Raw genomic sequence first — 23,870 nt, forward strand, 5'->3', positions numbered from 1 at the left:
TTTATTTATAGGTCATAAAACTACAAAATATTTGTTAAAACACATCAGAACATGATCTTTTAAACCAACAGACATCTCGTAATGTCCAAACTCTCACACTCCCCAAGTTAAAGTGCCAAAAACTGCAGTTCCTCTAATGTCCACTTGAGGCTGTCTCCAAAAGTCCCCATAGACTTCCATATTAAAAAGTTCAACTTTACAGCAGAAACAAACATGTTTACAGCTACAAAAGAACAGTTTTGGCCTTTTTGGATAGTTTCCTCCTTCATAATGACTCTACAGGAGTGAATCTAATTAATGACTCACCCATTTTGGATTTCACACAGGCTTAAAGGAAGTGATGAAGCAGCTGTCTGCTCGTTTTTAGCTCTGTAAATCTCTTTATTGTTTGCTTTGTGGTGCAGTCAGTTCAAGAAGTTTGGGACAGTGTAGTTGTTTGCACTCACTACTGACTCGACAGCCAAAATTTCAAAGTCGTCTCTTTCAGGCGAACTTGAGCTCGGTGAATCCGGCCACAGGCAGCGGTGCCGGGCTCTTCTTCTCAAGCTTCAGCCCCTCTGGCTTCTGGGGTTTGGCAAGGCGACTGGGGTGCAGCAGGCTGAAGAAATGGAAGCGCTCGCCCATCTTGGCGGGGTTGGTCAGCATGTTGTAGCTGCTGCTAAGCTGCTTCCTGGTGGACGGGTCGCTGCAGTTCCTCAGCAGAACCTGCGGAGAACAACCGGGGGTTAAAGCCTTGGGGCATACTGTGTGTGTCTGATGTCCTGGTTTTCTAACTGTGGGCCACAGCGTGTCACCCAGAAACACTAAAATGTTTGGATCATCTTACAATCATACGATGTTTTACTTTTCTTTGTGCTCATTGTTTTAGTTCTGTCACAAAGTAAGTTTCACTGAACTAACAGCTTCACCTGCCCAGAAATGGCTACAATATCTCTGCTGAAAGTTTTTCCCTGCACAGCATTTTTCTGAAGAGGTAATATTTTTAAACTCGTGAATGAATTTTTGCATAAACCTGGTGGGAATGCACCCTAGGTCTGTGTACTCAAATTTTAACCTGAAACTAAGAAAAAGGAGCAGTGTGTCACACTCTTTGGTGTTGGATTTCCACCAAATGAGGAAATGACACTAAAAGAAATCATGCTGATTGTTTTTATTGGCATCTGTCAGTGATGAAGACTCACCTGCATCCTGGTGTCAATACCCATGTTCTTCAGGAACATCCTCTGAGTGACGGGGCCCAGACAGGCCACGCCTCCTCCCGCCATCCTCCGCAGATAGTTGAAATCCACGTCGGCGGTGAGGTCGGCAGAGCCAGGGGAGGCGAGGACGTCATGAAGCTGGTGACCTTTAAAACCCTGACCAACAGCAAAGGAGCAAAATGATGAGCAAACCTATGATGGGTTCAACGCAAAATCTTATTTACAGTGGCAGTAGCAGCTTCTTACACAGTTTTTCCTTCAAACTACATGAGGAGATGTTTAAGAAGTACAGCATGAATAAAAGGTTTAAAACTATTTCTAACCATCTAAAACGATTCTAACCCAGTAAAAAAAAAAAGCTGTGAAATCTTGGCAACCTCAGAAGAAGAATTGAGGAAGAGGAGCGACGGGCCGGTTGACCCTGGTTTCCCCCTGCCTGACGCACAGGAGCCTTTCTGCTTCCTACAGCTGCTTCCTTCCACTAGAGCTGAACAAAACATGCTCACATGAAGGTCTAAACCTCAAACTGGTCCTCACGAAGACAAAAGAATTACAAAGCACGACAGCTGGAGGACACACGGAGTGCACTGTATGTGATCAATAAAAACGACAAAGACTCAACATACATCCAACTCTGAATTGTTCCTATCAAAATGTGTGCATGAGGTCTTAAAACACTGATGGAAGTATTAGAGACTGCATTAACGTCAACCTGTTTTTACTACTGTTGTGTAAAATAAGCAGGTCCGTTGAGCTGCTCTAAAGCTTTATTCCTGAAATGATTGTTTATTAGTTGATTAACTGCATACTCATACTTACTAATTCAGTTTAAACACTAAAGCATTCAGTTTATTAACAAAAATCTTTGGTTGCAGCCTAGCAGCAGCTTCTGAGGCTACAACATTTAAGTGCACAAAAACTGCAGTTCCTCTAATGTCCACTTGAGGCTGTCTCAAAAAACGAGTCAGTTCCCATACACAAAAACGTCCAACATGTTTACAGCCTGCTACAAAAAAACTGTTTTGGCTCCTGGAAAGCTTCACCCTTCAAAAGAACTGTATAGGGGAGATTTTTTCCCAGTTCATTCACATTTATACTCCATTAATGCTTAAAGTTAGGGGCGTGGTCACTCTGGCAGACAGGTAACCTCGAGAGAGGAAGCAGTGTTGAAAGATGAAAGTCTTGGATGATATTAGTATGTTAATTAGCAGGTATCTGTATCAGCTGTACAGTTTATGATAAAGCGTGCTAACATAGCTAGAAATGGTGGTAACCTCCATCTTTTGTGTACAGTCTATGGCCAGTCCCTCTTGTTGTTAGGCGTAGTTGGATAAAAACTACCAAACATGAAAGAAAAATAAGTCTTACCATTCTGTTGTATTCGCAGGTATCAGTAATTTTATAACTAGCGTGAATGACATCCCAAAAATCCCTCCTTGAGGCCCAGGTGGGGTCACAGTGGGCAGACCCACCCTGCCCACTGTGGGACTCAGTAGCTGCACATGTAGGGCACATCTGCACTGTGCACTGCCCACAGTGGGACCCGCAGTGTACCCACCCACCCACCCACTGTACGCCCACACCCTAGGTGAGGGCTGCCCTACGTGCCCCACACACGTCCCACTGTACGATGCCCACATGTGCCCCACAGTTCCATTTCACGCTGGCACAATCCATCGCAGTAACCGGGGGATTTTTTACAATATGCAGACTTGGACGTTTTTATCTGGCTGACTTTGAACATATGTGACACAGGAAGCTTTAGCAGACGGGCTTGATGTGTGTGTCGTACTCTGAACGTGTCCGTCTTGGTTCCATTGTGGCCATAGTCGATGATCAGCGCCGCACCGCCATCCTCTATGATGCGCCGGGCAAGCTGCTGCACAATGACCCCGCCCTCTGCAGACACTTCCACATGATCCCGCTTTTCATCTGCCTGACACACACACACACACAGTAACTTAATAATACATTGCTTCACACTCTATCATCTCTGCTGGAGACAAAAACATGGCTGGACTGTAAACACACACAGGTCAGGTTTCCACCTTTTAAAGGTGGACTGGACATTTTTTGGAATTATTTATTAATCAAAAGCTGAAATTTCCTCAAGTTCGAGCTTCTCAAATGTGATGTTTTCTTTTCTGCTTTATTTAGCATTCATTTTTCTTTGACTGGAACAAATGACACTTACAGACGTCTTGTTGAACTCTGAACATTTTCTCTTTTTCAAACAGTCCATAAACAAATGCAGTGTGATAAAATTGATCGGAACAAGTGAGGAGAGTTCAGTTCAGCAGTTCGTCTCCTGTTTATAAAAAAGCTGAACTTAATTTCTCATTTTGTCTTCCTACATTTCCCATGATACCTCATAAACAACCCTCAGGTACAGTTATCCATCATTTAAGGTGGGAAAAGGATCATTTAAAAGGTGAATCTTCACTACAGACGCAGAAATAACATTGGCTGAAACAAAGTTTCAAAAATCGGTGAGATTACGATGGCCACACCCTTCTTTTATAGTCAGTTAATGAGCCAGAAATAGTAAACAAACATTTTTTTCTTCCTTTCTGTTGCCTTGCAGATCCCTCAAACCATCTTAAGGGGGTTGTATCTGCAACAGACGAGCTTCATCAGTTTGTATTCATAATCATAGCTATGACACCATGAAGGCTGAACCAAGCCCCTTGCCACCCACAGGGATGTGCACCTATTGTGAAGGCAAACCAAGACACCGTTCCCAGGTTGCAATCAAACCAGCCGGCATTCAGGCATGGGTGACGCCCCATAATGAGGAAATAAAGACTGACGAACCCGCTGCACCTCCTGACCCGGACAAACAAAATGTCTGGTTACTGTAAACTCATCGAAACAACGTTAGTGTTCTTTGGATGGTCAGTCAGGTCCTGGCACAAAGATTAGTGATCTTCATATGTCACATTTTATGCAACCTCCACGTGGAGCATCACGACTACCAGGACCTTTCGCACCATTTACACCACGGGTGGGGGAACTCCAGGCCTCAACGGCCGGTGTCCTGCAGGTTTTAGATGTGTCCCAGCTGATGACTTCAAACTGTTCCAAAACTACATCTACTTAAGTGTTTATATTTTCCACAGTGCAAAGGAGAAACAATTCCCCTTTAATCCAAACATCCAGACTTTTATATCCTTGGAGGTTTATCTGAACTTACAAAAGCATTTTTTTTCACCCACTTTAAAGACTGATGTCCTTCAGTCTTTTAAAAGTTGTGGAAATTGACTCTTCACACAGACTCTCTGAGGTTTGTTTTACAGTCCTCATCTGGTTTTTTATTGCCCACATTTATGCCATCTATACATCCACAGCCTGCTTGATTTGGCCTCTCCAGCTCAGCTCAGACACTTTGAACATCCTGCCAAAGGTCTGACATCATCATCATTATTACTGTCATCATCTTCCTCGGCAGCAGAGGCAGAAGCGGGTCTTAATAAAAGGCGGGATTCATTTCTCTTTGAGGTCATCTGAACTTTTAAAATTCAAACAATGAGCCACTTTATCTGGTTTCAAGAACCAGAGAGGCCTTAATAAACTGTGATGTGGTAACCATAAAGGAGTGTAGATTTTATTTGGAAACTGTAAAAAGCAGATGTTAATAAATGTGCGCTTTGCTTTCCTGGACACAGAAGCTCTACATTTACTGACCTGCACGAGCGACGTCGAGGCCAGGGTCGGAGCCGGCGCCACGACAAACCTCAGCGTATCCGGCTTCTCTGAGTCGATGTCCACCAACACCTCCCTCCAGCCTTTCTCCGTCCTCTGCCCCAAACAGAGAAGCAGACATGTTTAGATGGGCCTCTGTGGACAAAACAGCTGAAAGGCGTTCTTATTATGAGGGCGCTGCAGGTGTCAACAGCAAACATCAGAGGAACAGCCACTCAGAAACCTTTGCACAAGACATGAAATCTCTGTTTTTCATATGGTTTTATTTAAACTTAAAGCAGAGCATAATGACTTCGCTACAGGTTTTTCTTGTTAACACAAAGATTCACCAATTTTCACTTTGCTAAAACTCAAATACGGAAAAATTAATCAAAGAACAGTCACTGCTAAATCACACAAATAACCTATCATATAAACAGCCTCTTTCACCAAACACAGCCGTTAAACACTTGGCATTTTTATGGACTTCTTGTGTTTTGATTTGGTGCCATCTGGTGGTAGGAACAATCATGACAGTGTAGTCAAATGCAATGCAAGACCACAGTATACAGAGAGGACTTTAAGGACTAATATGACAGTAAAGAAAAAGCTTTATTGCTACATAAATATTGCACACACTGTGTTTTTAAATCTCACCTGGAATTTGTGAATTGGCAGGGCGTCAAAGAACTCATGAGCGACAAAGACACTAAATCCTGGAAGAAGAGGAAAAACTCAATGAAGATTAGATAACCTTTATTAGTCCCACACGTGGGAAATTTGTTGAATAAAAACAGAGAAAGACAACCAAGACTAGCACAAAACGGTAGCCCATAATTACATAATCTAACTGCTAAAACTTTAGTTACAAAAAATTACGAGAAAGTAAAGAGGAGATAAGAAGGAAGCGCAGAATGAGCGGAGCTGCTGTAACAGGCTGCCACGCACGGGGGGCGCCGGAAGAGAAAAAACATATTTTAATAGAGATTAAAAGCTAACACATAAAGAACTCAAATGGAAAACAGTAACAGTATAAGCCTGAAGCCTGATAAAGCCTGATGTCCTCAGATCAATTCAGCACTGAAAATACTCACTGTCAAAACCACAAACTGTATATAAAAACAGGGAACACTTCCTCAAACCTGCATTTTTTTATTGTCCACCAGAGGGCGACTCCTCTGGTAGCAGAATGGCTTCTTATTGTAAAGATATTTCTGAGGTAATGACCCAACTTTTCATTTGAAGCACAAGTAGAGGCTTTCCTAATGACCTTATGGACTCGGTGTTAGTAAAGTCTTACTGAATAAAACACGAGGTTTAATATGTGATTAACAGTCTAATTTAATGTTGATGTTAAAGTAGGGTATGATTTGATGAGTGTGCAGTGTACCTCACTTGTCAAATCTGGCTTCCAAGCATAAAATGTCGATGGCCAAAACACTCATAAAACAAAACAATGACTTTGGTAACCAGTTTCAGGTATTTGTCATTTTAACACAAACTCCTAAACTATAGATGGACTAACTGTGCTTATGTGCTTACTTTAACCAGGGAAAACCCTGCTAACATCTTCAGGTTCTCTAATTTTGTGGCATGGAGATGTTCCATATCAACCAGTATGACCACAGCCTGCTTTCTGCTCCGGTGTACCTGTCGGGACATCGTCTAACCGGCGGTACCACGACACCGGTAGCCCTGCTTCAGTTTCTCCGCGGCGGTAAACCAGATCATCTTCTGCGTCTGCCTCCTGGCTGCGGTTTCCTGTCAGATTCTGAGCCTGAAGCGCACTCAGAGCCGGACTCACCTCGACCAGGTGCAGCGACACAGAGGCCCCGCCCAGCACCGACTGCAACTGACTGAACACCTGAAGAGAGAAAAAATTGCAACTTGATGACACAGATGTTTCCACTTTGGGGTGAAATCTTTAGTCTTTCATAGAAAAGCATTAAGCCTGTCCGACGTACTCTGAGGACGTCGCTCGCCAGCGATCCTTTTCCGGGTCCGAGCTCAACCAGCTGCAGCTGTTTGGGTTGACCAGCTCCCATCCACTCACTGATGATCCACACTCCGATCAGCTGGAGGAGACCAAACATGTTTGAACCAGCAGGAGAAGCACAAAGTTTTCTTATCTTACTGAATCTAAACGTGCTGCTTTCAAGGAAAGTCAAGTCATTTCCGCCATATGTAGCAGTACAGTACACAGTGAAACGAGACAGCATTCCTCCAAGACCATGGTGCTACACATAACAGTAGAGACAGGACCGCATAAAGTGCAAGTGTGTGAAAATGGCAAACAAACAGTGCAACAGCACAATACAGACACAACACGGTGCAGAGAGCTTCATACCTGGATCACCAGGTCTGTGGGTCTGTGACATTAAACAGCTGAACTTTATGAAAAGGAACTTTTTTTTACTGTACATGAACACTGATTTCAAGCAGCATGAAAAAACACAAAAGCCCTCCCTGTAATGTGTTTATCTTACTCATCTGTCTTCTTGTCCTGATCATATCATATTCACATCATACTTATCATATTCCAGGGTTTAAACAAAGGACAACTCACAAAAAAAACTTCTTTAAAACCAGACTGCCTGTGATTTATCTTTTCGATAGGAGCCAATTTTTTTTTTTTTTTTTTTAAAGTATGTATGTATTTTATTATACATTCATAGTCATCATATGCATTCATACTGAAAGTCTGTATTCACAAACTGTATTCACTTAGCCTCTGTGCTAAGAAAATGCATTGACCGACCATAGGTGTTTGAAGCCACAATCTCAGTTCCAAACTCTTTGAGCCTCTGAGTCATCACTTTTTCCGTGTGACTCCTGGATTGCTCAAAGATCTCGTTTTTTAAGTACGTTTTTAATTTTGTTCATTCCTCAAAAAGCAAGAGGACAAGCAAAAGCCCACAAACTGTGACCAGCTCTGACACGGTCAGAGCGCCAATGAAGCAGGAATTTATCGTCATCGATCAGCATTTGACCTAGAAGCTGATCCCACGTGCCGTGAGAACAGGGCTGCGTCATTTTATACCATACTTGCAAATACCGCTATAAATTTTTACATGATATAAAAGCATCATATCATGATATCTATGACACAGGACCATCCTGTTATTCTCCCCAGCATGCACAACAACTGAAAACAAATTAATAATCATTTTTAATGAGGCCATTTTAATTTTTAATCCAAAATATTTTGGAACATATTTACTATTGATTAAGTATGTGTCAACCGCTAACAGTAAAATGACCGACGAAGGCCGATCAAAGACACGTTTACCTGATGTGAACAGTGTATATCAGAGGCCGGCCGAGTGGAAACATCATGTGAAATGAAACTGAAAGTTTGAGGGGTTTTTCCAGCCTCACCTCTCCAAAGATCTGGCTGATTTCTGGTGAAGTGATGAAATCTCCTTCAGGTCCCAGCATGTTGTTCCTCACATAATAACCCTGAGAGGGGGAAAAACAAACAAGGAAAAGATACTCACTAAAAACAGGAAAACATAAAATGTAAAAACAACGACCTCTTTTTTATGAGCTGATTATTCCTCTCAAATAATAATGGCAATAAAAAAGAAAAGCTGGCATTTACCTGGAAGTATAATCTGATGATAATACTATCATCAAATCAATCAGTTGTTTGGACTATAAAATGTGAGAAAATGTTAAAATGACTCTTAATGTTAATGTCTAATTTTGCACACAAGAGTTTTTCCATTAGAGAGGAAATACCAAAATAAAAGCACAGATTATAGCTGACATCCTTGTAGTCTTTGGACCTCTCCTGTTTTCCTGTATTTTCTCTCATATACTTGCGGTTAAAGCAGTGGATGTTCAATCGATACGATCTAGAAAATAGAAACATATGAGTGTTTTCCCCTCATTCACAGTGGCTCTTGGCATCATTAGTGATGCCTTAAACCCCTTCAATGGAATATAAACAACCCCTGACTTGACCTGACCTGGCAGCTTCCCCTGCCCTGTGTGAATATCAGAGTCAGTATCATGTGGAAGACGCCACTCTAACACAACCAGCTGCTGCTTTTACCTGCTAACACTATCATCGGATTGGTGGTTACCACAAAGCCCAAGAGAGTTCAGACCACAGGAGTCACTGTGAGGTCTGGGTGTTCATAATTTGACACATTCCAGATGTAGGACGGGTCTTTAATTACTAAAATGTATTTGGTAATCTTGGATTGCTCTCTTTGGAGCAGCTACAGACCTATCTCTAAGTTACCGTTAATCGCTAAGCTTCTAGAAAAGGTTGTGTCTAAGCAGCTTATGGCAGCTCTGGACAAACATGGCATTTACGATAAGTTTCAGTCCGGTTTTCGTCAATTTCACTCCACGGAGACAGCTCTTCTTAGGGTCTCAAGTGATATCTTGATGAATAATGATGCAGGAAAATGCTCTGTTCTACTCATGTTGGACCTCACATCAGCTTTCGACACAGTTGACCATCACATCCTCATTGAAAGGCTGAAAAAATGGGTTGGTGTATCTGGAACTGCTTTAGAGTGGTTCTCCTCTTATCTCCATCGCCGATCCTTTTCTGTGGCAGTCTCCGATTTTAGGTCATCCTCTACCTCCCTTACTTATGGTGTCCCTCAAGGGTCAGTTTTGGGGCCTTTATTGTTTTTAATTTATCTTCTCCCCCTCCAGCATATAATGGGCTCTTTTGAGGACATTTCTTATCACTGTTATGCTGATGACATTCAGTTGTACGTTTCTTTTATGCCCGAGGATTTATCTAAGCTTCAGCGTCTGAATGATTGCTTAGATTTGATCAAACGTTGGATGGCTGCAAATTTCCTCCAACTCAACGAGGGGAAAACCGAAGTCCTCGTATGCGCCCCTGATAGGTTTCTATCGCAGATAGTGAAAGCTCTTGGTCCTCTCTCACTTTATGTTAAATCCTCTATCAGGAATTTAGGTGTCACCTTTGACTCGAGTCTCACATTGGATGGGCATGTGAAATCTCTGGTTTGGTCTTGTTTTTATCATTTGAGAAATGTGGCTAGGCTAAGCCCGGTTTTATCTCGCTCTGAACTCGAGATTGCTATACATGCATTTATTTCGTCACGCTTGGATTATTGTAATTCGCTGTTTATGTGTCTAAGCAAAGGTTCTCTGGATCGTCTGCAGGTTGTGCAAAACGCTGCAGCTAGGCTTTTGACAAAATCCTCCAAGTACTCACATGTGACACCGTTATTATCTCAGTTACACTGGCTTCCTGTTAAATTTAGAGTTGATTTTAAGATCCTGGTCTTGACCTACAGAGCTGTGCACGGACTGGCACCTGCCTACATCTTTGATCTGCTACAGCCCTATGTCCCTAGCAGGTCTTTGAGGTCATCTGATCAGGGCTTACTTGCTATAAAAAATACTAAGAGGAGGACTAAGGGTGATAGAGCTTTTGCCACTGTGGCCCCTAGACTGTGGAACTCTCTCCCCCAAGCATTAAGAACTGTGGACTCAGTAGCTGTTTTTAAAAAACAACTCAAAACTTACCTTTTTAAAACTGCTTTTGGTTAATTTTTTGCCTGTTTTATTTTCTCTTTTTTCTCTTTTTAAATCTTTTTATGACTTGTAATCTTATGTGCAGCACTTTGTGATTCTGTCTTGAAAGGTGCTATATAAATAAAAATTTATTTATTTATTATTTATTGAATTAATTACAGAAGACCCGTTCTGCTTTTCCTTATTCTCTGTCATATATGCCCTGTTCTAATAGTGGAAGTTCATGTTAAACATCACCAAAGTTTTAAAATATGAGGTCAGTGTATGTGTAAGTAATCACTGTGAGCCAGAAGCTCTGAACACCCAGTTTCATACAGCTTTTTCTACTCCTGGATCTTCATAACATGGGAATAGGATATCCCTAATATAGTCATCTCAGGCTCAGAAGCCACGCCCAGCATAGGCACCCAATCAGAAAAAAGAATTTAAGTTTGTTACAGACAGAGGATGACCTGAGAGACTGAACTAAGGCCCAGAAAGACACAAATAAGGGTTATTTAAATTTGTTATAGTAAAGGCAGAGGATTCAAAAGTGAACAAAAGCTTTGCTTTTGAATTCTGATCCATGACCTGCAAGTGGTACTCTGGCACACACTTAAGGTGGAGTTGATCCATGACCTGCAAGTGGTACTCTGGCACACACTTAAGGTGGAGTTAATCATTCTGTACCTTCACAGGGTTGGTGAGCACCTCCCTCATGTACTCTGCCACAGGGATCGGCCCCGTGGCTTTTATTTTAGAGGTCAGGTGGCGCAGCATGGAGGGTGGTTTGTTGTTTCCATCAGGTGCAGAGCTGCAGGAGAGTTTGGAAGGGGCTGCTTGCCATCGCACTGTCACACAGAAACATTCAATTCATACATTTAAAAAAAGCTTTTATTTTTTTCTGAAGGGGGGGGGAAGGAAGGAGTATTTGACCCCAAAACATTAAATCAAATTCAGTAAGCCATTTTTATTCGACTTTATTTTCCTGTTTCATTTAATGACATTTTTTACTTCATAAAGATACTTTAGATCCCGTTCAGGGGTCGCCACGGCAGATCACCTGCCTCTATCTCATACCGTCCCCATGTTTATCTACACTAATAAACTATTAATTGAATTTATTATCTGAATTGACCTCTCACCTGCTGCTGACGGCCTGACAGGGTGGATAAAACCTCTGCTGAGCAGCTGCTGTGCTTTAACACAGAGAAGAGCCCTCATTCTGCTTCACAGGAAAGAACAGAACCACCTCATTACTGGATTTTACTTTTCCACATGGAGGGACTCTCTGCTCTTTGACAGCACAGCGGCTAGCCGGTTAGCTTCAACTACGAGGCCATTAAGGATACAAAAACAACAGAAACCTGCCGTCGGAGGCGACGTTTCATCTCCTGGTACACAAGATAAAAACGTCTGAATGCGTTTATTGATATCCGTGTGTAAGTTACAGCAGGTCAAACGCTACACCGTCCCCGTGCAAAAGCGTTAAAGCAACACATGCTAACGCTAAGCTCGTCGCAGTAATAGAGATACCATCCGGTTAAGCGTCAAAATAAAACTTAAAGAAAATGAATCTCAACGAGAGTGATTAAAGATATACAGTAAATATAAATTATTGTACGAAAACCCAAAGCAGCAATAAAACAATAAAAATGATACAGTAATAGTATAAATAGGCCTACATTTTTCTAATGTATCTGAATTATGTTTCATGCCCATAAACTTGATACATTCTGCACGATTTGAAAACCACAGCGATACATTTTTCTTCTTTCTTAATCTTCAGTCTCTGTGAATTTGTCTCTATTTATTCCAGAGCACATTAAGCCAACACCTGCCCTTCAGTGTCCCGTTACATTTTTAAGTCCGTTGTGGAAAGTAGCTTTCCCATTAATAGTCATTGACATTTTATTTTGAAAGATCTTTCTCCATTTCCTTTGACATCGTGTTTTAAAACAGCACCTTGACGCTTCAGACGGACAACAAACGCTGTGATTGGAGGACAGACGGTTACGTAGGGGATAAAAAATTTAAACTCGTTTTTAATATTTGATTTAATATTTTTTTAGCGTGCTCATCAATATAATTTACCGTAGTTATTTGTGTAAAATATCTCATTTAGATTTATTTGTTTTTATGTAACGAATCAATCAAAAAAAAAAAAAGTAAAGCGTGCGTGTTGCCAGATTGGCCGGAAATGCCGCCAAAAATCTTATGTTAATTTGTGCCAAGTATCGACATCACACCTCAGTCATATATGACTACAAAAATATAAAAATAAAAACCGATGCTGTCTGTTATATATCTTATATCTGAGGTTCATTTCAAATAAAGATCTAAACTAACTTAGAAGGGATGCTTCTCTGGGAGACCAGAACTTGCCTGAGAATTGTTACATTTTAAAGGGTTCTTCTGTAATAATGCGACTAATTGATGGTTACCAGTGTAAAAACTACATTACGTCAATTACAACCTCCCAATAGTCAATTCGGGCTGCTTATTGTTCACAAATGTGAAAAATATTGGCTAACACATAATGACCTTGTACAATTGTATAATTACATTTTAAGATTTTTATAAATTTGTATTTATTCTAAATTCTGCTACCAGGGAGCTGGTTCTCATTTGATGTTTAATGACAATAAATGGATTCTGAGTTGAATTCTGATAGCACCCCACTATGAGAGCTGGCAACCGTGCACCGGAAACGTTTCGTTCAACATCCGGGTCAGTTTTCCTCACGCTGCAAACAGCATGGCAGCGAAAAACAAGCAACGTAAAAAGTCCAAAAAAGTGACATTTGAGGCCGAAGAAAACGAGCCGGAGGCGGAAAACAGCGGCGGAGAGGAGGATGAAGGTGAAGAGAAGAATACGAAAGAGGAGGAGAGAGAGGAAGAGGAGCTCAGTCTGGAGGAGGTTTTACGGCTCGGAGGAACTAAGGTGAATTTACCTGGTGAAACAGGGCCAACACTCACAAACAGAGTCAGAGAGCGTTTTAACGTGTGGAGGTCGGTTTGTTTTTATAGCTTTCTGAACTGACACGAAAGTTTATGTGACGTAAAAGCACAGTCACCGGACAGTTTATTAGGTACACTTTGCTGTTACTGGGTTGGATCCACTTTTGCTTTCAGAGCTGCCTTAATTCTTCATGGCATAGATTCAACAAGGCGCTCGAAACATTCCTAGGAGATTTTGGTCCTTAATGACGTGATCGTATCAGACAGCTGCTGCTCATCCATGATGCGGATCTTCTGTTGGTGCTCTCCTGTATTGAGCTCTGATGCTTTTGGAGGCCATTTGAGTACAGTGAACTCAGTGTCATGTTCAAGTAACCAGGAAGGCTGTGGTGTTTTAACAATGCTCAGTTGGTACTAAGGGACACAAAGTGTGCCAAGTAAATATCCCCACACCATTAGACCGCTGGCTGAACAGTTGTTATACACTCAGGATGGATCCATGCTTCCACGGTATTATTTACATAAATAAATAAAAACGTATCAAATAAAGTAAACATTTAAATACAATTTATACACAAATGTTAATCAGAATTCTTTGTCAGGTATTTTTAATCTTTTCTTTGTGGTTCTTCTCTACGTCTTTAGGCCGACTATGTCCTCCTCGCCGGCCTCGAAGACTCCAACGAGCTTGTCGATGGCGGCATGAAAGGAGCGATAGATGACCTGGAGGAGGGTGAGCTGGAGTCATTCATCACCAAGCTGGGCATCCGGGCATACGCGACGCAGCAAACCATTCCGGACAAGCCTGAGGGAGAAGCTGCCACGGCTGCTGGCGAGAAGAAAGCTAAAAAGGTCAAAGTGGAGAAAGCAGAGGAGATGGCACCTGACACTCAGCCCAACGTCATCAATCAGAAGCAGAAGAAGACAAAAGAGGCGCCCGTATCGGCGGCAAAAAAGGCGAAGCAGAGCCAGACCGTGTTTGAGTTCCAACCGCGGCAGGTGCTGCTGATCAAACCTGGTGGTAAGTGGTTCGAGCTGGATTACACAGAAGAGGGCTCGTCGGCGCCACAGGATGCTGCCCTGGTCTCGCAGTACAAGACGCTCGCTCAGCAGCTGTTCGAGGCTGAGGTGAACCTCTACAAGACCAAGAAGAGCTTGCAGAAAGGCGCCAACTCGGCCTGGATGAAGACAGTTGTCTCCTCCGGCGTGCTGGCGGACAGAATGGCAGCCATGACGGTTCTGATTCAGGACGCTCCGGTGCACATGCTGGAGCACGTGGAGAACCTAGTCACCATGGTGAAGAAGAAGGGCAGTCGGCGGATGGGTCTGATGGCAATGGACACGCTGCGAGAGCTGCTGCTGTCCAACCTGCTGCCTGAGGACAGGAAGCTCCGCACCTTTGCCCAGCACCCGTTCGACCAGCTTGAGGAGAAGGCCAGCGGCAACCGCGACGCCCGCGACCGCCGCCTCATCCTCTGGTACTTTGAGCACCAGCTGAAGCACCACGTGGCTGAGTTTGTGGTGGCGCTGGACTCGGTGGCTCACGACACAGTGCCCGCCACCAAGGCAAAGGCGTTAGCCACTGCCCATGAGCTGCTGTGCAGCCGTCCAGAACAGGAGAAGGCGCTGCTCACCCAAGTGGTAAACAAGCTTGGAGACCCCGAGTACAAGACGGCGGCGAAGGCATCGTACCTGCTGGAGACGCTGCTGCACAAACACCCCAACATGAAGGGGGTGGTGTGCTGCGAGGTGGAGCGGCTCCTGTTCCGACCCAACATCAGCCCAAAGGCGCAGTACTACGCCGTGTGCTTCCTCAGCCAGGTGATCCTGAGCCACGACGAGGACGGGCTCGCCGCCAAGCTCATCACCATCTACTTCTCCTTCTTCCGTGCCTGCGTCAAAAAGAAGGACATTGAGTCGAAGATGCTGAGTGCGCTGTTGGCGGGCGTGAACAGGGCGTATCCCTACACCAGCGCCGGGGACGACAAAGTGAGAGAGCAGATGGACACACTCTTCAAAGTGGTTCATCTGGTGAAGTTCAACACAGCCGTGCAGGCGCTCATGCTGCTGTTCCAGGTGATGGACTCCCAGCAGAGCATCTCAGACCGGTACTACGTGGCTCTGTACAGGTAAGAAAAACCTTGCCTGGCAGCTTGTTTGTGGGCTCTAAACAGACAACATTCAGGTGTTTACTTTCTCCACCTGTGTTGCAGGAAGCTGCTGGACCCCGGGCTGTCATCGTCCTCCCGCCCGAACATGTTCCTGAACCTGCTGTACAAATCCATGAAGGCTGACGTGGCGCTGAGGCGGGTCAAAGCCTTTGTCAAACGGCTACTGCAGATCAGCGCCGAGCAGAGCGCCAGCTTCGCCTGTGGGGCGCTCTTCTTGGTGTCGGAGGTCATGAGGGCCAAACCGGGCCTGAAGATACTGCTGCAGGAGGAGGAGGGGGTAAGAAATCTCAGAGGGTGTAAAACTGATGCTTTAGATTTTCCTTTTGGACAAAATGCTCTCAAAGATGAACTGCTTTAAACTTTTGAATTATGGCTTCATTCAGAATGAGGAAGAGGAGGCGTTCAAAGACCTCGCTGCAGATGATGATGATGATGATGAAGAGGAGCGATTCGTGGATGCTGACAAACTAGAGGAACAAACAAACACAGAGGCAGAGGAGGTCAAACCTGTAGCATCATGGGTACATCACCAGAACCTGGAAGGTCTGTGAAACACAAAGATTAGTGCTGATGTTCATGAAATCGTAATTATCTTTCTGTCAGCCTTCTTTGTTTGAAAACTGTTGTTGAAGGATGGGTTTAATCTAACATAACCGCCAGTGCCCCTGGTACTTTCCACCATTTCCACCCATTGTCTTCCTGGGAGACTATTGTTTAATAGCTAGTTGTTTTGTTTTAGCTTCATGAAACTAATGGCAGATTTTTTTTTATTTTCCTGAATCAGGAAAAACTTTTAGATCATGTTGTAATCTCTATTCCAGCTACCGGCTCTAATTTAAATATGCAACATAGTTATGTGTGTTTGTTGCACCTGGCTGATTAAAATAAAGCAGGACAGTAAATAAGAAGACAAGCTTCATCATGTTTGTTTCTCCATCCTGTTTTCTTTCAGGAATGAAGAGTGTTCAGACCTACGACCCGCTGCACAGAAACCCGTTATTCTGCGGTGCAGATCGCTCGACTTTATGGGAGCTGCAGAAGGTAAAAAAAAAATCTGTCCTAATAAACACAAAGTTCGTAACCAGAGCTTGTGTTCACAAGCTGCTGTGTATAACCTAATGTCTGATGTTCTCTGCAGCTCACTCTGCACTTCCATCCGTCAGTGTCGCTGTTTGCAAAAACCATTCTGCAGGTAAAAGCCCCGCCCCTTTCCACACGCTCAGGAGCTCTGTAGTCGTCATGATTCTTGCTGTTAATGTTTGATATGATTTTATTTCCACAGGGAGACTTCATCCAGTACTCTGGGGACCCTCTGCAGGACTTCACCCTCATCCGCTTCCTCGATCGATTCGTCTTCAGAAACCCCAAACAGCTCAAAGCAGAACGTAAGACAAACAAGCACCGAATTCTATTGGATGCATTTTGTAAAATGGATCAAAAATGATGCAACAAACACAGATGGATACAAAATGATCACATGTAGATGGGAAAATGACGAAAACTGGTGTCAAATGTTCACATTTGTGAAATAGTTTAAAGAGATTCAAAAAAGAAAGGATGATTAAAACAAACTGACTTAAAAGAGGAACAAAAACAATGAAAAAGGGATGAAATAAAATACAAAAAATGCACAAAGCTGCAAAACAGCAGCAACCTGCAGAGAAACAAGAGACAGTGGACAGTAAAGACAATATAAATAAGTCTTTACAAGCTGAAAACGACAGAAAAATAAAAAAATTCAGACTCAGAAAGATGGAAAACGATAAAAAACATCCTGAAGAGTCGTTATTATTAGTCTGTGGTTTCATTGCTGTCTCGGCTCAAAACAGATTTAATCATGCTGACTTCACACATTGTGACAGTTTATTGAACTAATATTAATAATTTTAAGTGTAAACTTTCGTTTTTTTAATATTTTTTATTCTTTAGAAAACACCGACGCCGCTGTGATGAAGCCCAAACACAGATTACGTGTCAGCTTGCTACCAGGTAACTTTAAACAAATTTCACACTTTCTATGTTTGTTTGTTTTTCCTTCACCTGCTCTGTGATGTCAGATGAAGTGTGGATCCTTTAAATTATTTGTGTGTGTCAGTGAACAGCGCAGAGTTTCTGTCCAAAGAAGAAAGTCAGGTTCCTGTTGATGAGATCTTCTTCCATCGGTGCGTCCCAGCAAAGTCACCTGACACATTTCCACTGTTTTTTGACTGTATTCTGTTTAATGAGTTTTGTTTCTTTGTTTCATTTGTCAGCTTCTTCAAGAAACGACAGCAGGAGAAGCAGCAACGCCGGCCACGAGGCGACGATGACGACGAGAGCCTGGAGGATGTGGACGATGATGAGTTTGAGAAACTTCTTGGTAAATAAACCATCATCTCTAATTTAATGCTCAGTATCTCCTCATGAAAACATCACAGATCCTTGGTTAATGGCTTCAGTCGAGACACTTGTACAGTTAAATTTATAAACACGATTACATAAAACACTGACATTTCGACGTAAACAGAACTGCATTTAAAATCTTTTATATTTCAAATAAAAAGTAAAAATTTAAATCACAGGCTGATCCAGTCTGAGTGTAGTTTGGCTCACTGTGAGTTTGGCCCACACGTGCCTGATAACACCTGGGCGTGATCCTGATGATGGGAGGATCTTCCTGATGAGGAATTGGTGAACTCCTGGGCAGTCTGAGGTGCTGTTTGCTGCTACCCTTCAACAGTTAAACATTTGGCACGTGTGCTCAATGTCAACCTGCTCTCATCCGTGAAGAGACCAGGCCGTTAGTGGTCGACCTGCCGGTTCTGATGTTCTCGGGGGAATGCTCGGCTCTGGGCTGTGACAGGGTTCCCGCTAAAGGACGAGCAGCCCACCGGAGGCTGGCTGTGCTCCTCCTGTTCTTCCTCCTTTGCTTGTAGTATAACTTAAAGTTCTCTGGCTGAGTAACTGTTTGTTTGTTTTTTGGCAGACACCTTTGAAGGCGATTCGTACTTTACCGACCTCGGCAGTGATAATCTGGACTTTGCAGGGTGAGTTTTCAGGTTTACTCTTGGGTTTTATTTCCATTCATTTATTGATTTACTTTGTAATTCTTAAATTTATTTTCCGTCTGTTTACAGTATTATTGTTTTATTTATTTCTGTATTACTGTTGCTACACATGGGAAAGCAAATACAGGAAATACTAGGAAGAGCATTATGTTGGTATTTATTTAGTCTAAAAACAGAATAATCTGATTGGCTGTGAGACTCGAACACGATTTTGGTTTTGTTTGAAAAAAACAAATAAAGACTTTAAAGACTTTTACACACTGACTGAACCATCCTCTTCCTCACGACTTTTTTGTTTTTCTGTCAGTAATGTAAAGAGTAAAAAAGATAAGAAATCAGGAGATGACTCGGAGTCGGACGTGGACAACTCGGACATGGACGACCTGGACGATGAGGAGGTGTCTCTGGGCAGCATGGACGAGGAAGACTTTGGAGACGAACTGGAGGAAGAAGGAGGGATGTTCATGGACCCTGATGGAGACGAAGAGGGTATTGATGATGATGAAGGTAAAAAAATATGACAAAGTACGAAAACTTATTTTAATCCAGCTTTGTTTTGAGTGTCAGTTCAATATTCTCTGTTTTTAAATTAATACACCAATACCTTTATTTTTTTCTGACTATATAAATGTCTTTTTTGTCATTATTTGACTTCAGATTATATTGATGTTCATATATTCAAGTCCACGCTGTTATGAGTTAAAGGACAGAATCGACCTGAGCTCTTACAGAAACCTGATCCTTCTCCTCTTCTTTCAGTTCCTGAGCTGGAGGATGAAGATGCTGCATTTGGAGGTCAGTACCTTTAGAAATCCTAACCACTGTTTTTTTACATACTGAAGAGGGAACACAGTACATCATGGGATATCTGAGCCAATAATCTGTAAGCCTATTTTAGACGAGCACCCCATAATTCAAAGAAAACCACTAAACATTTACATTTAAGGTTCTGGAACCAGTGAAGTTTAATCATTATAAAAATACAGATTAATAAATTCAGTCAACTCATCTGTTAAAGCAGCACCTAATTAAAATATAATATCTTACAGTTAACTTAAAAACATTTAATAAATGAATGCAAAATTTGGGGTTCTATGCTAAATTATGAAAGATGGCTGGAATTTATCCTTCTGCTAATGTGGAATTATTCTGCTTATTTTCAGCTCCTTATTTTCATTCTTGGACTCTTGTAGAGCAGCTTCGCATGATTCACATTTCAGAATAATCCTTCCCTATCTTATACTGAGTCCATGCTCTGTCTGAAATGAGCAGTTATAGCTCCTCCTCATTGGCTGCCCCTCACAGAAGACTTGTCGGTGGGGCGTTTATTCCTGTGATGGCCATATTCAGAATATTTGCTCTTTGTGACATCATAAAGATCCAAGAGGAGGAAAATCAGTGTGAAACTGAGTGTTTAGAGCAGTCTGAAGCTGAAAGGATTAGCTGTGCACGTGCTAAGCTCCTTATTTGAACTTGGGCCGTGTTGAATATGAACGTCCATCACTGGAACAGAAGATATGAGAGAAAATAATTCTTTTCAAATGTAATATTGAAACTGGGAAAAACCTTTTCCACTGTATAGATTCAGAAGACGATGAGATGGAAGCTCCAGACATCACCCCACAGACCAAGAACGGAAAGAGAAAATCCTCCGAGGACCTCGACTTCTCCGGATCTTTAGGTTAATGCTGGATCTGTAGCTCAAAGAATTATTAACATAATTTAATGTGTCAGTTTGTTTTGGCTGCGTATAGAAAACTCAGTCAGCGACTCCGGAGGTTATTTTATTGATCACTGTTCAATGTTTCAGGTTCCAAACAGAAGAAGAAGAAGAAGGAAAAGAAAGATGCAGCCATGTTTGCTTCTGCTGAAGAGGTCAGTTTGACTTCAGAGAATTCATGGAAACAAGCACAACAGGATTATGGAATCATAAATATTTCAAAGGTCTTATAACATCATTATTGTTATTCTTTTTTTTTTGTCAGTTTGGCTGCCTGCTGGACGAGAATGCCGGCTCCAAGTTTGACAACATCGGGCTGAACGCCATGGCCAATAGAGACAAAGCAGGTGAGATCACAGAGCTTCACCTTGAACAGCTCATACTACTGCAGGAACAAGCCCAGTGGCCACCTGAAGGCTGAGGATAGGATTTTGTGCTGGGATGCCTTTTAAAAATATGACCTCTAGGTCATCGTTATGGTTTCTATTATAATTACAGCACCTGAAATGTTCTGTATAACTAAAATGTTCATTAGTAAGTTAGTTTTATTCCTTATATTGACCCAACAGCCATCTCTGTTATTACAGTGATGTCATTTAATGGACCTTGAAACTAAGAATGATTACATTCAGACTGACATGTGAGGGCTGAAGGATGCTGAGGCTGTTTCAGGTTATAACAGGGTTAAAAACAAACAGACGAGATGAAGGCCGGTGTCTCTCGTCTCACGTTTCATAACTTCTCCACACAGTGAAAGTCCTGTCAGTCCCATTCAGCTGCGCTGCACAGATAAACCAAATGTGTTTTCTTTTCTAACACTTCCTGTGTGCAGGTCTGAAGCAGCTGAAGTGGGAAGCTCAGCGCGACGACTGGATCCACGGCCGTGACGCCAAGACGCTGCGCAGGAAGAAGACCACGTTCAACAAGAAGAAGATGGGGTTCGGCCAAGCCAGGACGGGAAGCAGGATGTTTGGGAGCAAGAAGAAGAGGAAGTAGACGATGAGGATGCTGAAGATGTTGGCCTAAAGCTGAGGGACACCTTCGGTGACCACGCCTTCCTCGTCTGTCTCCCGGACGCTTCCCGGACACTCAGCGGTCTCATCGTAAACCGGGAGGACGCGGACATAAAACGGTGTTTACAGATTCAATCTGGGGGCTGGTGAAGAAGAGCCACATTTAGCTTGTTTTATTGTTTTGTAAAATCAAAGACTTTGTTGTGCTGAACATTTTGCTGCAAATCTCATCTGGATCATTCCATCTCAGTCCATCATGTTTAAAATAAACTTTGGTTTTAAAATGCATAAATGAATACTTCACGGGATGAAAGCAGGGCTGTTTCATGATGTTTTTGAGGGAACATTTGTGTTTTAGGGTAAATATCTGGTCCTGTGTCTCTATGAAAATGGACTCTGAACGAATGAAGGATGCTTGAAGTTGCTGAAATATTTAGATGTCTACAGCCTGTAGAAACATTTTGCTTCTCACACAGTGTTGTTTACACAGAATTGTCTTAAAAACAGTCTAAAAGTGAATCGTTACACTTGTTAAAGCTTAAATGTTGGGGGAAAAGTTCACCGTGATATTTCCAGGTATGACGCAATATACAAAGTCCAAGTAAATTTATTACTTGCTTTGTTTTTAGTTCCAGCCACATGGCCCAAATTTCTCTGGCCAATGAGAGGGTGTGTGCCGCTGTGCCGTTTTCTTGGTTTGTTTTTCACCTTCGGACTGTTTTCAAGAATATCCCGTGTCTTGTATGTGAGAAGCTCTAAATAAAATCTACTGTGGTTTCTACAAGTCTCCAAATCCGCTGTCGGAGATCACACATTTAAATATTTTAGGGACTTCAAACGCCCGTTTTACGTTAACTGGAGCTGCACTGCTGACGCTCCACATTCATATTTACTCTAACACATTTGAAGCTCTGGGAGTTTTCTAGATATTGGAATTTTAAAGTGCTCCCTCAAAAAAAGGATTTCAGAGTGATGTGTAAAAACATCCCGACCTTCATACTCAGCTGTGAGAGGCTGAAGTTTATGAGTGCGATAATTCAAGCACAACATCAAGAACTTCAAATTGAGACCGCAGGTGTGTCTACCAGGAGGCTGGTTGACATCAGCAATTTTTTTATTTTTGAGAAATCTCATGATTCGTTCCTTTTAAGAAGTCAGAATTTTCTTTCAGGCAAATCTGAGCTGACATGGGATGAGCCTGTTTGACACATAAGCAGCAGATTTCCTTGTGTCTTAACAAATCAATTCACATACAACCTGTGTGTGTGTGTTTGTGTGAGACAAACATTTAAGTGTTTCATGATCCTGTTCAGTGTGATTACAGGTTTAATGATTGTTTCTGTTGAACATACTGATCAGAATGTGCCATTTTTAGAACGGTCTACACCGTTTCAAGGTTTTGTTGTTTTACATTTACAAATTAAAATTGGTTCAGGTTTTTTGTTGGTGTGGTATTAACCATTAAAACTTATTAAGTATCAACTGGGATAGGCTCCGGCTCCTGCCCGCAACCTGAATTGGATAAGCAAAAGAAGATGGATGAATGGATAAAATGATCAAATATAACAGTTAACATTAAACCATTTTAAATGTAATTTAATATCAAGCAATACTACTTTTCTGATTTTCTCTGTCGCTGTTTCACAAATTCCTAACTTTTAATAGACCAAATGATTAATCTAGAAAGTATTTTGTACCTGAACTGATGGGAGATTATTAGGTACACTTGCTCAATAAATGTAGTCATTTTAAATTAGTTGTAAATTAGTTTAGAAATTGCTGTAAATTAGTTTACAGCAGTAATGATATAATTAATGTTATCAACAGACAAAATGAAAAACTAACACTGATTTTGTACAACAGCTATAACACCTCTTGTGGCTGTTGTTAGTTTACAGCTATTATATCAAACTAAAGTAATAGGAAGTGCAAGAATCTAATGCTAAAGGTCAGCAAAGAAAAAGTGGGAGTAACAGGGACATCAAGAAAGTCCCCAAATACATATACACACACACCTCTAAATATATATGTATATCGATTGATCGATCGATAGCATAGTGGTAACACCACTCGCCTTTGGAAGTTCAGGTGAGTGGTTTGACTCCCGACCAGTGTGTCTACATCCAGTGAGAGTCCACAAATGCTCTGGCAAGAGGGAACCAGGATGTCAGGTCAGGGGGAAGGGGGTGGCTATAGCTCAGGTGGTAGAGCAGGTCAGCTACTGGAAGGTTGGTGGTTCGATCCCAGGCTGCATGCCAAATATCCTTAGGCAAGATACTAACCCCATGTTCCTCTCTGATGCATCCATCGGAGTGTGACTGTGTGTGAATGTTAAACAGTAAGCACTTAACAGTTAGAAATGATTGGGTGAATGAATTAGTTGTATAAAGCGCTTTGACTGCTCATATAGAGTAGAAAAGCGCTACATAAGAACCAGTCCATTTACCATATCATCACCCCCACTTGAGATTGTACTTGGGTACCAAGTGTGAGACAAAAAGTTTGGCTGCTTCATACAGCAGCAAATATATACAAAGTATATGTGTTTAAAAATAACAACAAAGGCAG

General features: G+C 42.1%; 2 protein-coding genes across 2 annotated transcripts; one reads left to right on the forward strand and one right to left on the reverse strand.

Moving 5' to 3' along the window:
- Positions 1-29: 29 nt before the first annotated feature.
- ndufaf7 (NADH:ubiquinone oxidoreductase complex assembly factor 7) lies at positions 30-11,917 on the reverse strand. The gene is made up of 10 exons (XM_084952447.1): positions 11,537-11,917; positions 11,082-11,242; positions 8,259-8,339; positions 6,845-6,955; positions 6,531-6,744; positions 5,538-5,596; positions 4,884-4,997; positions 2,992-3,135; positions 1,182-1,355; positions 30-705 (listed from the first exon to the last, which is right to left on the reverse strand). The coding sequence occupies exons 1-10, from the start codon at positions 11,613-11,615 to the stop codon at positions 484-486; spliced, it is 1,359 nt and encodes a 452-aa protein (XP_084808573.1). The 5' UTR covers positions 11,616-11,917; the 3' UTR covers positions 30-483.
- Positions 11,918-13,090: 1,173 nt separating this feature from the next.
- cebpz (CCAAT enhancer binding protein zeta) lies at positions 13,091-22,788 on the forward strand. The gene is made up of 17 exons (XM_084953614.1): positions 13,091-13,334; positions 13,997-15,480; positions 15,565-15,799; positions 15,906-16,065; positions 16,475-16,563; positions 16,661-16,714; positions 16,805-16,907; positions 17,452-17,511; positions 17,618-17,684; positions 17,775-17,881; positions 18,488-18,548; positions 18,877-19,076; positions 19,329-19,364; positions 20,152-20,250; positions 20,380-20,444; positions 20,555-20,636; positions 21,122-22,788. The coding sequence occupies exons 1-17, from the start codon at positions 13,149-13,151 to the stop codon at positions 21,283-21,285; spliced, it is 3,252 nt and encodes a 1,083-aa protein (XP_084809740.1). The 5' UTR covers positions 13,091-13,148; the 3' UTR covers positions 21,286-22,788.
- The last annotated feature ends 1,082 nt before the right edge of the window (positions 22,789-23,870 follow it).

Source organism: Perissodus microlepis, chromosome 15, assembly GCF_051167445.1.
Source record: "Perissodus microlepis isolate ML-2025 ecotype Zambia chromosome 15, ASM5116744v1, whole genome shotgun sequence".
NCBI lineage: Eukaryota > Metazoa > Chordata > Actinopteri > Cichliformes > Cichlidae > Perissodus > Perissodus microlepis.

What these genes read in the sequence shown, in the direction of transcription:
- ndufaf7 (XM_084952447.1), bottom strand. Translation starts at nt 11,615, where the DNA reads ATGAGGGCTCTTCTCTGTGTTAAAGCACAGCAGCTGCTCAGCAGAGGT. An exon ending in TCAGCCAGATCTTTGGAGAG is followed by an intron (nt 6,956 to 8,258) that starts GTGAGGCTGGAA and finishes GGTCTCCTCCAG; the next exon opens with CTGATCGGAGTGTGGATCAT. An exon ending in GTTAGACGATGTCCCGACAG is followed by an intron (nt 5,597 to 6,530) that starts GTACACCGGAGC and finishes CTCTTCTTCCAG; the next exon opens with GATTTAGTGTCTTTGTCGCT.
- cebpz (XM_084953614.1), top strand. Translation starts at nt 13,149, where the DNA reads ATGGCAGCGAAAAACAAGCAACGTAAAAAGTCCAAAAAAGTGACATTT. An exon ending in CAAACAGCTCAAAGCAGAAC is followed by an intron (nt 16,908 to 17,451) that starts GTAAGACAAACA and finishes TTTATTCTTTAG; the next exon opens with AAAACACCGACGCCGCTGTG. An exon ending in GATAATCTGGACTTTGCAGG is followed by an intron (nt 18,549 to 18,876) that starts GTGAGTTTTCAG and finishes TTTTTCTGTCAG; the next exon opens with TAATGTAAAGAGTAAAAAAG.